This window comes from Haliotis asinina, chromosome 6 (genome assembly GCF_037392515.1).
Source record: "Haliotis asinina isolate JCU_RB_2024 chromosome 6, JCU_Hal_asi_v2, whole genome shotgun sequence".
Classification (NCBI taxonomy): domain Eukaryota; kingdom Metazoa; phylum Mollusca; class Gastropoda; order Lepetellida; family Haliotidae; genus Haliotis; species Haliotis asinina.
In genome coordinates this window covers 1,481,306-1,494,567 of record NC_090285.1, presented here as the reverse complement: position 1 = coordinate 1,494,567, position 13,262 = coordinate 1,481,306, and the positions used below count along the sequence as shown (strand labels likewise).

Below are 13,262 nucleotides of genomic sequence, written 5' to 3'. Positions count from 1 at the left end.
GCTCAGTACTACACACCATCCAAGGGACAAATGAATCGTGAACTGGGCTTCATAGTGTTGGGTATAGCAGCTACTGCGTTGGTTGCTAAGCAATTAAACTAAAATACCTATATAAGTAAACATGAGACCCGCTCCATACCGATGCGAATATATACTTATGGGGAAGACCGAGGCCTGTGGTAGGAAATGCAGGAATCAGGGGTTCTGTTGTTTCCATATGGGAAGTCCTAACTACACGTGTTCTGTGTGTGGTATCGGGGTTAAAGGGCACTACTGTTTATGTAAAGCTCACGGAGCGAACGTAGTCAGACATCAACTCATATACGAGAATAAAAAAGGCTACATAAAAGAACGTAGGCGACTGCTCAAGATAGACTCCAATTAGAGATTGGTTCTCTTAGGTGTAAACATGTCTACTGTACATTCTTGAATATGGAAGCCTATCTTACGGTAAAACAATTAAAAGCTATAGCAAAACAGCTTGGATGCCGGCGTTATTCAAACCTGGGGAGAGCCGGGTTAATCGAATTGTTATCAAATAACCAAACACTGATCGATGCCTACATAGATTCACACAAGCTGTTGGAAGACTTACGAGAATTGTGGCCAACAAACCGAGTTTGGTTAATAAGTGATTACAAGAAATAAAATATTTTTTATCAAGAGTGGAGGAGTTACCTCCCCTTACTGTGAACCAATTAGACATTAGTTCTCTTAGGTGTAAACACAATGACTACTGTGCGCGAGCTCAAGAGGGTCGCAAAACAGAGAGGTGTTATCGGGTATTCTAGAATGCGGAAGCCAGCATTGTTGAGATTACTAGGTTTAGAAGTCCCTCCTACGGTAAAACAGTTAAAAGCTCAAGCGAAACAGCTTGGATACACGGGTTATTCAAAATTGGGGAAAGCCGGGTTAACCGCATTGTTATCACATACCCCAGTAGCACGTCCAACTGTAAAACAACTGAAAGCCGAGGCACACGATTTGGGTTTAGGTGGGTATTCTCGTATGAGAAAACCACAGCTTGTAGAATTATTACGACAGAATAGAGCTATTGACCTACAGTTTGTGCGCACTGAGCACGCCGTAGGCAATTATTTGAGAGGTTGGCGCATGCACATTGATAGAAACATAGACATTACAGATATTAAGCCTCTGATAGCTGATAAGGTCAACCAGGAACTAAATAATCTAGGAAGTATCAAGTTTCAGATCACAGTGAAAATGTCGCTCGATAAGCAGGTTGGGAGTACCACTGAGTATGTTCAACCTTACTTCCGAGGCAAACAAGAGGTCGTCACACATGCAGAGACCATTGACACATCAATCGATAATAGTTTTCAGCAGATACGAGAATACCTAGAACGCTACACACACTTAGGGTCCGGGTGGGTTGTAGATAAAATCGATAATGTCTATCTAGATATAGCTAAATACGTGCCGTTCAGAGGTGGGTCATACCTAGCCTTGCCTCCCTACTATAAGAACAAACAAGCCATAGTAAACGTTAAGAATAGAGGAAACGATTGCTTGAGGTTATCTATCAGGTCAGCCTTATTTCCAGCTGCCACTAATCCGAACAGGCCTTCTAATTATCCACAGGACGATGGGCTTAACTGGGATGGTATAGATGAACCCACCCCAATATCCCAGATCACTAAAGTAGAAAAACAGAATAATCTGGCTATAAATGTCTTTGGGCACGAAGGTAATACAACAATAATACACAGGGTCAGCCCGGTGAAGGATTGTCAAGTTATTAATTTATTCATGATTCAAAAAAGTGAAACGTATCACTACACGTGGATAAAACATCTCAGCCGGTTGTTGCACGACCAGTCGAAACACGTTGGGGAAAAACACTTTTGTGTACGATGCCTACACTGTTTCAGTCGGGCCGATTTATTAGAATCCCACCTGGAGGATTGCCAAGGTGTTGGGCAGACGGCCATACGAGTCGAAATGCCTAAGGAAGGTGAAAATATCCTAAAATTCGACAATCACAAGAATCAAATGTCTGTGCCTTATATTATATACGCCGACTTCGAAGCCTTAATTGTAGGGGAATCATCCACTAGTGGGAGTTTCACACACAAAACACAAGAGCATAAAGCCTGTTCGTTTGGATACATTGTCGTCCGTTGTGACGGGGAAACGAAAGCTCCGGTAGTGTATAGGGGTCCTGACGCGGCTGAAAGGTTTCTAAAGTGCTTGCAGGAGGAAGAAAAAATTATTAGGAATGCATTGTATAAAATCGCTCCAATGCGTATGACCAGAGCCGACAAGCTAGCTCACGCCAGTAGCACTAACTGTCACGTGTGCGACTCGCCACTTAACGGTGATTCGGTGAGAGATCACTGCCACATAACTGGTAAGTATAGAGGCGCCGCTCACAACGCGTGCAACCTCAAGCTTAAAATCAATCCTAAGACAATAAACATTCCCGTTGTCTTTCACAACTTGAGAGGATACGACTCTCACTTGATCATGCAGGCCATCGCGAAAATCGATGGTAATATATCGTGCATCCCAAACAACATGGAGAGATACATCTCCTTCAGCTTAAACGGACTTAGGTTCATTGACTCGTTTCAATTCCTCCTGTCGTCACTCGACAGTCTGGTCAAGGCCAACAATACCTTCCCTATCACCGATCGATACACAGACGCCGAGACTAGACACCTGCTCATGAGGAAGGGCGTATACCCATATGAGTACATGGATAGCTGGGCTAAGTTCACAGAGACCAGACTACCTCCTATCGACTGCTTTTATAGCAAGCTGAATGAGGCGTCAGTCTCACGAGACGATTACTCGCACGCGATTAACGTATGGAATAAACTGGGTTGTAAGAACCTGGGCGATTATCACGATCTGTACTTGAGGACAGATGTACTGCTGTTAGCCGACGTGTTTGAAACGTTCAGGCGGACCTGTTTAAAGCAGTATAAACTCGACCCCGCATGGTATTACACCAGCCCAGGTCTGTCGTGGGACGCCTTGCTTAGAAAGACCGGAGTTAATTTGGAATTGCTCACAGATTACGACATGCACCTATTCATTGAGAAGGGCTTGCGAGGTGGGATTTCCATGGCATCCAAACGATACGCTAAAGCAAATAATCAATACGTGAAAGGTTACGATCCTAACAAACCAACCAATCACATTCTATACCTCGACGCAAACAACCTGTACGGCTGGGCCATGAGCCAGTATCTACCTACAGGGGGATTCGAATGGGTACCAAACGTTGATGTTATGAGCATTGCACCAGATTCGAACAAAGGGTATATCCTCGAAGTTGACTTAGAGTATCCCAAGGCATTACACGCATCGCACAACAGCTATCCCCTTGCACCCGAACGTATGAAGGTTAACACAGACTGGATGTCTGAGTACCAACATAACTTGTCAGGTGGTCGTGTGGCGGACGTTGAAAAACTCGTGCCTAACTTAATGAATAAGACCAAGTACATAGTTCACTATCGCAACCTACAGCTGTACCTGTCATTGGGTATGAGGCTGACCAAAATACACAGGGTGCTCATGTTCGACCAGAGCCCATGGATGGAGCCCTACATCAGAATGAACACAGACCTACGAAAAAAAGCCACCAGTGATTTTGAGAAAAATCTCTACAAGCTCATGAACAACTCGGTGTTTGGTAAGACTATGGAAAACCTGAGGAAACGCGTAACCGTGAAACTGGTTAGATCTAGTGAGGAAGACAAGCTCAGGAAATTGATAGCCAGTCCGGCATTCAACCGTAATAAAATATTCACAGACGACCTAGTTGCCATACACATGAAGAAAAGTCACATAAAATTCAACCGACCTGTTTACGTTGGGATGAGTATCCTCGATTTATCCAAACACCTGATGTACGACTTTTACTACAACGAGCTCAAGAAACAGTACGGCGACAGGTGCGAAGTGTTGTACACTGACACTGATTCCCTGCTGATGGAGATTCGAACCGAGGACGTGTACGAGGACATGGGGAAACACCTCGATTTATATGACACCAGCGACTATCCTAAGACCCATACTATACACAGCACGGTAAATAAAAAGGTCCTAGGTAAGATGAAGGACGAGTGTGCTGGCACGCCAATAGCCGAGTACATAGGTTTGAGACCTAAGATGTACTCCATACTGAAAGCCGACAATAGTGAGATCCGGAAGGCTAAGGGGGTTAAGAAGTATGTGGTGAAACAACACATCAAACACGCCAGATTCAAGGAGGCCCTGTTCAAGACCCGTACCTTTAGGCATAAGATGAACACGCTTAGAAGTGATGGACATAAGATATACGGACTGACTATAAACAAGACGTCCCTATCGCCTATGGACACGAAACGTTGGATAGCTATTGATGGTATAAACACATACGCGTATGGACATGAAAAAATTTGAGGCTATTTATTACAGCCCGCGTGGATATTGGAAAGGAGCTAGCGCAGTAGATAAGCTAGCTAAAATGGCGCGAGTATCACCGGAGAAAGCCAAAGCGTGGCTTGAAAAACAAGCCCTGTGGCAGATCTATTTGCCAGCGCCACGCTACGTACCTAGAAGGAGTTTCGGAATTAACATACCTAATAGAATTCACCAGGCAGACCTACTGTTCCTACCTCATGATAAGAGGTACAAGTATGCCTTAACCGTAGTGGACGTAGCCAGTCGTTACAAGGAAGCCGAACCCTTGACCACGAAAGATTCGGCCCAGGTAGCCAGAGGATTTGAACGTATATACAAACGCAGCCCGCTGACTTGGCCAACAGAGCTGCAAGTTGATCCCGGACGGGAGTTCATGGGTGCCGTTTCACAACTGCTAGCCAAACACGATACAAAGGCCAGACGTGGCACGGCCGGAGCCCATCGCAGCCAAGCTATAGTTGAGAGATTTAATAGGACTTTGGCTGAGCGCTTGTTCGGTCATCAATATGCTAGGGAAATGACAACCACTGGAAAACGATCGACCGAATGGGTAGCGAGGTTACCCGAGGTGGTGTCGGCAATCAACCATGAAGTAACCCGGCTCACTGGTAAGAAACCGGCAGACGCTATCAAACTAAAATCAGTGTTAGCAGAGTCGTCTGCTCCATTGCGTGGAAAGGAGAAACAGATACCAGATAGGGCCTTAGTTAGGTATCTATACCAGCCGGGGGAACACGAGGGCGATAACCGTAAGCGAGCCACCGATCCTATATGGTCAGTCAAAACTTACAACATAGATAAAGTGGATATGAAAGCCGACGAACCTAACTTGTACTACTTGAGGGATGGGCCGGGTAGGGGATTTGTAAGAGAAGAATTATTGATCGTACCGTACGGCACAGTGTTACCGCCTGCCAAGTCACGGTAAACGTGATGGCGTGGCTTTGTAGTAGGGGCAATAATAGCAAGAGCTAATGGTCCCACCAAAGCCTCATTTAGTAAATGAGGCTTTTTAGAGGGGTTTTTGAAAAGTGTTTTCGGACTATCATTCCCTATACTACTCGTTCTGTCAACGAGATATGTAAGTCTGGAGGTAAGTCTGTCAGCTACACATGTAGGTCTGGAGGTCGTTCTGTCAACTAGATATGTAAGTCTGGAGGTTAGTCTGTCAACTACACATGAAGGTCTGGAGGTCAGTCTGTCAACTAGACATGTAGGTCTGGAGGTCAGTCTGTCAACTACACATGTAGGTCTGGAGGTCAGTCTGTCAACTAGACATATAGGTCTGCAGGTAAGTCTGTCAACTACACATGTAGGTCTGGAGGTCAGTCTGTCAACTACACATGTAGGTCTGCAAGTCAGTCTGTCAACTAGACATGTAGGTCTGGAGGTCAGTCTGTCAACTACACATGTAGGTCTGGAAGTCAGTCTGTCAACTACACATGTAGGTCTGCAGGTCAGTCTGTCAACTACACATGTAGGTCTGCAGGTAAGTCTGTCAACTACACATGTAGGTCTGCAAGTCAGTCTGTCAACTAGACATGTAGGTCTGGAGGTCAGTCTGTCAGCTACACACGTAGGTCTGGAGGTCAGTCTGTCAACTAGACATATAGGTCTGCAGGTCAGTCTGTCAACTAGACATGTAGGTCTGCAAGTCTGTGTGTCTACATGTTGACATACATTAGGACATTGTGTGGTAAGCTCACACAACACTTGAAGGCCCTCCTCGATGGTTCTCACAACACTTAAAGCAAGGAACTGATTTTCCTCATACATGTTTTAATTAGATCGTGACGGAGCACGTTGATCAACTGGCCAGCAGTGAGAACTTTGAGCGGACGATCCACAACTTTGACACCAACTTCTCCCGTCTTCTGGTTGACCTGCTGGACAAGATCATGGACTTCAGTAGCACAAACTACGAACACAAGCTCTTCAACATTCTGTACAGGTAGCAACAAATCCATGTTATTTATTCTGTCTTAGGCTGCATGAAAAAAGTTAAATGTTTCTTGGGCACAGTTTTGTCAAAATTGACAAGAGCAGTAGGACTTTATAAAAACATTTTATAGAAAAAAAGAGTGATGCAGAAGGAGCGTATCTATATATTTTTTTCTTTCAGAAATATAGCTGGGGAAGTTTGGCACGTGTTAATGAGTAGTAGATTCAGTCACACTCATTCCTACAGACACTCATTCCTACAGACACTCATTCCTACAGACACTCATTCCTACAGACACTCATTCTTATAGTGGACAAATGGATCATCAGGACACTGCCAAGTTAAAGTTATTTCTTGTAAATGGCAATAAAACATTGTTTCAGGCACAAATAAAAGTGACTTGCCAATGCCCAAGAAACATTTCACTTTTTTTATTTAGTGGGTTTGTGTATGTTTATCATTATGTTGATGTAATATTAATGTGGAGACATACAAGTTTCTATGTGGATCTCTTTCAGACTGGATTTCAATGGGTTTTACACTGAGAAGCTGGAGGCCAAGTCTGCGGAGCGGGTCCGTCTTGATGCATCTGTCAGTTCAGGGTCAAGTGAGTGTTTGCATCATTCCAAGTTTAAATGATAACATGTATTTGGTTCCATGAGTATGTTATACAGTTGTAAAGAAGTTGATGTTAAACACAAGCAGTGTAAATCTGACCTGTCAGTTCCTTTAATATTTAGATGTATCCTTGTGGTCTTTGTTTTAGACTCAGTGGACGACTGATTTATACCAGCTGGTAAATCTTGTAGATTAGTTTGGAAAGTTTGTTTGAGTTGCTTGCGATGATATTTGAGTTGAACTTCCTGATGTTGAAATGTTCAAGTTATATTAACATGTTATTTGGAATTGATACAGTTGTACATTTGACTAACTTCCAGCTGACACATACCTGTGGGGACGTCTTTAGGTAACACTGACATTTTGTACCCAGTACCCACTGTCTCACATTCCATGGCAGCAGGAACTGCCTCATCTTGGTGCATGTCCAGCTGTGAATTTCCTACACTACACATCCTTCCCTGCATAACTCCAGCATTTGTCCAGAGAAGGAGGCCAGTCACTCCGTCTGTTTACTATATCTGGGTCAGTTGGTCCAATCAAGCCTGCTTCTATTAAGAGACAGCAATACAGATGGTCAGCTCTGCGCCTTGATGGTGCATCATTGTACCTCAGTACCATCAATCACTGGTTTGTTCAAGATACTGACAGACCTCCATCTGGTACCTGGAATATTGCTGCCTGCCCGGTGGTAGACAATAAGCAAACATACAAATGTGGAAGTGAAATGGATATTGGCTGGTTGTGATGTGACCTGTTTGACCCATGTCTACACTGGCTCCTCTGATAGAGATGAGCTGATTAAAGACTCCCGTGACATGTTGGTGATGCTACTGTCTCACTCACACATTCTTCCAGTCTCATGCACATTCCTCCACTGACACTCTCACATTCCTCCAGTCTCTCACACATTCCTCCAGTCTCTCACACATTCCTCCAGTCTCTCACACATTCTTCCAGTCTCTCACACATTCCTCCAGTCTCTCACACATTCCTCCAGTCTCTCACACATTCTTCCAGTCTCTCACACGCTCCTCCACTCACACTCACACACTCCTCCAGTCTCTCACACGCTCCTCCAATCTCCCAAACATTCTTCCAGTCTCTCACTCACACACTCCTCCACTCACACTCACACATTCCTCCAGTCTCTCACACATTCCTCCAGTTTCTCACGCATTCTTCCAGTCTCTCACACGCTCCTCCACTCACACTCACACATTCCTCCAGTCTCTCACACATTCTTCCAGTCTCTCACACATTCTTCCACTTCATACATTCCTCCAGTCTCTCACACATTCCTTCAGTCTCTCACACATTCTTCCAGTCTCTCACTCACACACTCCTCCACTCACACTCACACATTGCTCCAGTCTCTCACACATTCTTCCAGTCTCTCACACGCTCCTCCACTCACACTCACACACTGCTCCAGTCTCTGACACACTCCTCCAATCTCCCAAACATTCTTCCAGTCTCTCACACATTCTTCCACTCACACATTCCTCCAGTCTCTCACACATTCCTCCAGTCTCTCACACATTCTTCCAGTCTTTCACACACTCCTCCACTCACTCACACACTCCTCCAGTCTCCCACACATTCTTCCAGTCTCTCACACATTCTTACACTCACACTCACACATTCCTCCAGTCTCTCATACATTCCTCCAGTCTCTCACACATTCTTCCATTCTCTCACACACTCCTCCACTCACTCACACATTCCTCCAGTCTCTCACACATTCTTCCAGTCTCTCACACGCTGCTCCACTCACACTCACACATTCTTCCAGTCTCTCACACATTCTTCCAGTCTCTCACTCACACACTCCTCCACTCACTCACACTCTCCTCCAGTCTCTCACACATTCCTCCAGTCTCTCACACATTCCTCCACTCACACTCACACATTCCTCCAGTCTCTCACACATTCTTCCAGTCCCTCACTCACACACTCCTCCACTCACACTCACACATTCTTCCAGTCTCTCACACATTCCTCCAGTCTCTCACACATTCTTCCAGTCTCTCACTCACACACTCCTCCACTCACACTCACACATTCCTCCAGTCTCTCACATTCCTCCAGTCTCTCACACATTCTTCCAGTCTCTCACTCACACATTCCTCCAGTCTCTCACACATTCCTCCAGTCTCTCACACATTCCTCCAGTCTCTCTCACATTCCTCCAGTCTCTCACACATTCTTCCAGTCTCTCACTCACACATTCCTCCAGTCTCTCACACATTCCTCCAGTCTCTCACACATTCCTCCAGTCTCTCACACATTCCTTCAGTCTCTATCACATATTCCTCCACTCACACCCCTTCAGTCACACTCCCTCTACTTTTTTGTTGCTGAATGGCTGAAACAAAGCTGATGTGATGCTAAGACATCAATGGTTCCCACTAACGCTCACTCACTCTCATCTCTGCAGTCATGTTTCCCCCTCACTCACTCATACATTGTTTTTTCCAACTCTCTCTCATTCTTGTATACAGTTACATGCTTTTTCTTCCACTGTGGGCGGTGGTAGCCTCGTGGCTAAAGTGTCCGCTCAGCACATCAAAGACTCAGGTTCCATTCATATGTGGCCACAATGTGTAAAACCAGTTTTGGCGTTAGCTGTGATAATGCTGGAATATTGCCATTGCTAAAAGTGGCGTAGAACTCAGTTTAGCAGAAGAATATTTTCTTTCATCTGCATGCTTGTGTTACAATAAAACATTAAGACAGTCTCAGTTATCTTTATGGTTTTGGATGAAGTAACTTTATATGGAACATTCCTGTTGGTGTGTTTGTGGCTAATGAAGATTTCTGCAAGAACAACAGACTTTGATATCTTAGACAACACATCAAGTAAAAGTAGTGATTGTATTTGCCAGCAGTGTTGCGTGTGCCTGCTTCACATCAGCTTGCTTCCATTCTTTCACTGTCTCCTGAATATTATAAAGTTTTCGGAAAACTTGAAGAACAGTTGTATGGCCATCACAGTTCTGTTTAAGAATTGACTGTGTGTTTCTTTCATTGCATTGAGGTATGAAACTAAAAACCAATGTGCAAACTGTAAAAACCAATGTGCAAACTGTATGAATCCACGTAGCGGATTCTCAGAAAAGTTTGCACATTGGTTTTTAGTTTCATACCTCAATGCAACAAAAGAAACACACAGTCAATTCTTATAAATAGATTCAACAACAAATACTATAGGCTTTCAACAATATTTCTTTAAACATAATCAGATTCATCGAAACTGGTATCTTTGTTACCTCTGATTAACAATTTCGGTGTAAGAATTCAGTAATGGCGTGACATGACTCAGGTGACTCATTTACATAAAATTACATGCCTACCAAACCATTAGCCAATCAGCATAGAGCACCCCCAAACAGCTGTCAATCAACCAAGCTAACATCGGGTGGCAAATCAGAATGGAGCAACACAATGTGACGCGTTCCGGTAACAGCAAAGTTTCAAGTTCAAACATTTGAATTATTACCAGCGAACTGAAAGACTCAGTTTGAAAAGTGAGAATTGGAAATGAAGCCTGATGACATGAAGTTAATGATGACATAAACAACAGCAGTCTTGTATACATAGGCTGAAGTCAGTCAATGAGAAGTTGACTGGTGTAGCTAATTTATCAAATTAACACCGCTGCCATCAAACCACCATTGGTATCGGAAGCGTTAAAGTTCTGTCTAGGACTGGAGGAATCTCTTGAGTCGTTCCGTCGTACATGCAGTCAACATTTTTCCCACTTGGCAGAAACAAACATTAATGTTTTCATTATCCCCGTCACCTAATGTATTGGTGTGCTATGTTTTGATATGATGTGCTGAATAAGGGAATTGTTCAATATGCAATCATCTTTTTTCTACCCTCATAGATATACGTATGTCTCAAATACATTGATAACTTGCCCCATCAATGATATGTCATATGAATACATGCATACGAAAGCTGATTAATAATTCTTTCATTCTGTATTAAATTCTTAATTTCCTTCATTGATTATGTAATTAGTGATGATGGGTAAAGCTTCCAGTAAGAGATGTTTCTTCCCACAGGTTCCTCAGGGTCCTGGCCTACAGCTAACTTCACCAGCCAGAGACCTGACACGGCCAGGTATGTCCCGGGCATACACAGGAACCTGCCTGGGACGTCCTGATTGTTGGCCGTCTGGGAGAAACATGGCATTACTCTGTTCAACATTCTTGTGAAGCAAAGCAAGTGGCAGGACTCCTCACAACAGTGTTTCATGGCCTATATCAGATTTGTGTGTCAGACAGTATTTATGGACTATGCATTGAGTCCCAACTGATCAGCCTCAGACATAGTTTGATGGACATTTAACCATTTAACGTTAATGACAAAGGTCATCATTTGAGGGTCACCAAGTTCAAGGTCAAACATGTTGAGGTCACACACAAATATTACCTCTTAAATATTACAGTGGGGTTACTGGGGTGCTTTGTTTTTATAAAGAATATCTGTCATGCAGATTTCAATGTAACTATTTGTTATGTAATGGAGAAAACTTGTTTGTTGGATTGTTATATGAGGACTTGTTAAATGCTGTAAGTTTTGTATGTGTGAGTTGGATTTGCAATAATGGTGATATTCTAATAATAACCTGAGAGCCATTTGCTACTCTATATGTCCCTAAGTACTGCCACCAAGTATGTGTTTTATTAACTGGTATAGAAATACTGAATCTCAGAGGAAACCTGTCTCTGGATAGTAAATCTCAGTGTACTCTTCACATGGACCAGTTCGACAGAACAGATTTCGTGTCCTTTGGTCAGGTTATCACAAGTTTGCTTGAAACAAAACCCATTTTTTTTTTTAAATTGATTTTTTAATGCGCCTTCAAAGAAAGAATCATTCTCTTTGTAGACCAGACATGAAGGGGGATTGAAAAAGAGCAACTATGTCATGATCCTCCTTTACAGGATATATTGTCAATGAAAGATCAGTTCACTTGAGCAGACAGGGCAGGTTGTGAGTTTACTTTGTGGGTACCTCAGTATGTCTTGTACAGAGACAGTATCTGGGCCTCCTTTCACTTTTTCACTAAGTGAGTGCAATGTTAAAGAATGGGAGTTAAAGTTGACATTGCTTAAGATTGCTTTTTTCGTGAAAAGAGTGCATAGACACTTTAGGACACAACAATGATGGACTGTATATTGCAAATGTTGCTGCACAATGTATGGGTCAAAGATATTTATTTCATAGACAGATGAGAATACATAAGTGAATCCAGAGTAGGGGTGCAAAGGTGCGGACCCCAATTTTGTCCTGAAAGTTTATTAAATGACCATTGAAACTCTTGCTAAAAGGGATAAAAATGAAAGGTGCCCATGCACTCACGCACACACTCAAGGGAAAAATACAGTGCATCCCTTGTCTCAAAAAGCTGAATCCATCCCAGGAATGCAATTCCTGTTTGAGTGGTTTTCTGATTATTTGATTACAGTTTCCTTTTCAAACTAAGTGATTTATCATATGATCAGTTCATATGTATTTGATATTTTGTAAAAGAACTATTCTTTAATTATGTTCTTAATGTCAGTGCCTAATGTTTGATTTTATCTGTTTGAGTGGGAGAGAAGTCAAGTATGTGCATGATGGCTCCCCTCCACCTGAATCAACCAGAGAGCAGTTACCATGGTGACAGGGATTCGTGCTTGCTTTACCATAACTTGTACTTATACATTGAAGTGTAATATAATTACATGTTGAAACACCTGTGTGTCTTGTTTCCTTACTGTGTAATTACTTGAGGAATTGATGGTCACAAGTCTTCTTCCCTTACATCCACAACACTGACTGAAGTGGAAACGTGTGATACGACCATGACCATTGATTGGGTATGGCCTGTTGTAAAGAATGAAATGAAAGAGGCAATGAAAAGAGCAGGGATTTGTCTTACTGCCAATGTGGGTGCAGAATTATTGTTGAATGGACAGCTGGATAAAAGGTGATCATAACTACCTGGTATAGGGTGTACTCTCTGGTGTGGGCAGAGTGTTGTTCTCTACATGGACAGTTAGATCAGAACTAACAGGAATAGTGTTTACTGTCTGATGTGGGCGGAAAGATGTTCTGTGCATGGGACACCTGGATACTGCTTGACTATCAAATATATACATAGAATATAAGTATTGCAAAGTTCCACTAAGCCTCTCAATGTGTTACCATCAACCAGGACACAATAAGACCCCAATGTATCCGCAACCAAACCACATTTTGACCAGGC

General features: G+C 43.1%; 1 protein-coding gene across 2 annotated transcripts in view; it reads left to right on the top strand.

Moving 5' to 3' along the window:
* The window catches only part of LOC137286614 (gamma-tubulin complex component 2-like), a 54,583-nt gene extending 41,832 nt beyond the window's left edge, over positions 1-12,751 (top strand). The window contains exons 29-32 of one of the 2 annotated variants that reach the window (XM_067818565.1): positions 6,225-6,388; positions 6,898-6,986; positions 7,146-7,175; positions 11,071-12,750. In XM_067818565.1, the coding sequence (XP_067674666.1) occupies positions 6,225-6,388; positions 6,898-6,986; positions 7,146-7,162 (270 nt within the window). In that variant the 3' untranslated portion in view covers positions 7,163-7,175; positions 11,071-12,750. Of the gene's footprint in view, positions 1-6,224; positions 6,389-6,897; positions 6,987-7,145; positions 7,176-11,070 lie in introns of both variants that reach the window. The other variant, XM_067818564.1, reaches the window with a different exon arrangement.
* The last annotated feature ends 511 nt before the right edge of the window (positions 12,752-13,262 follow it).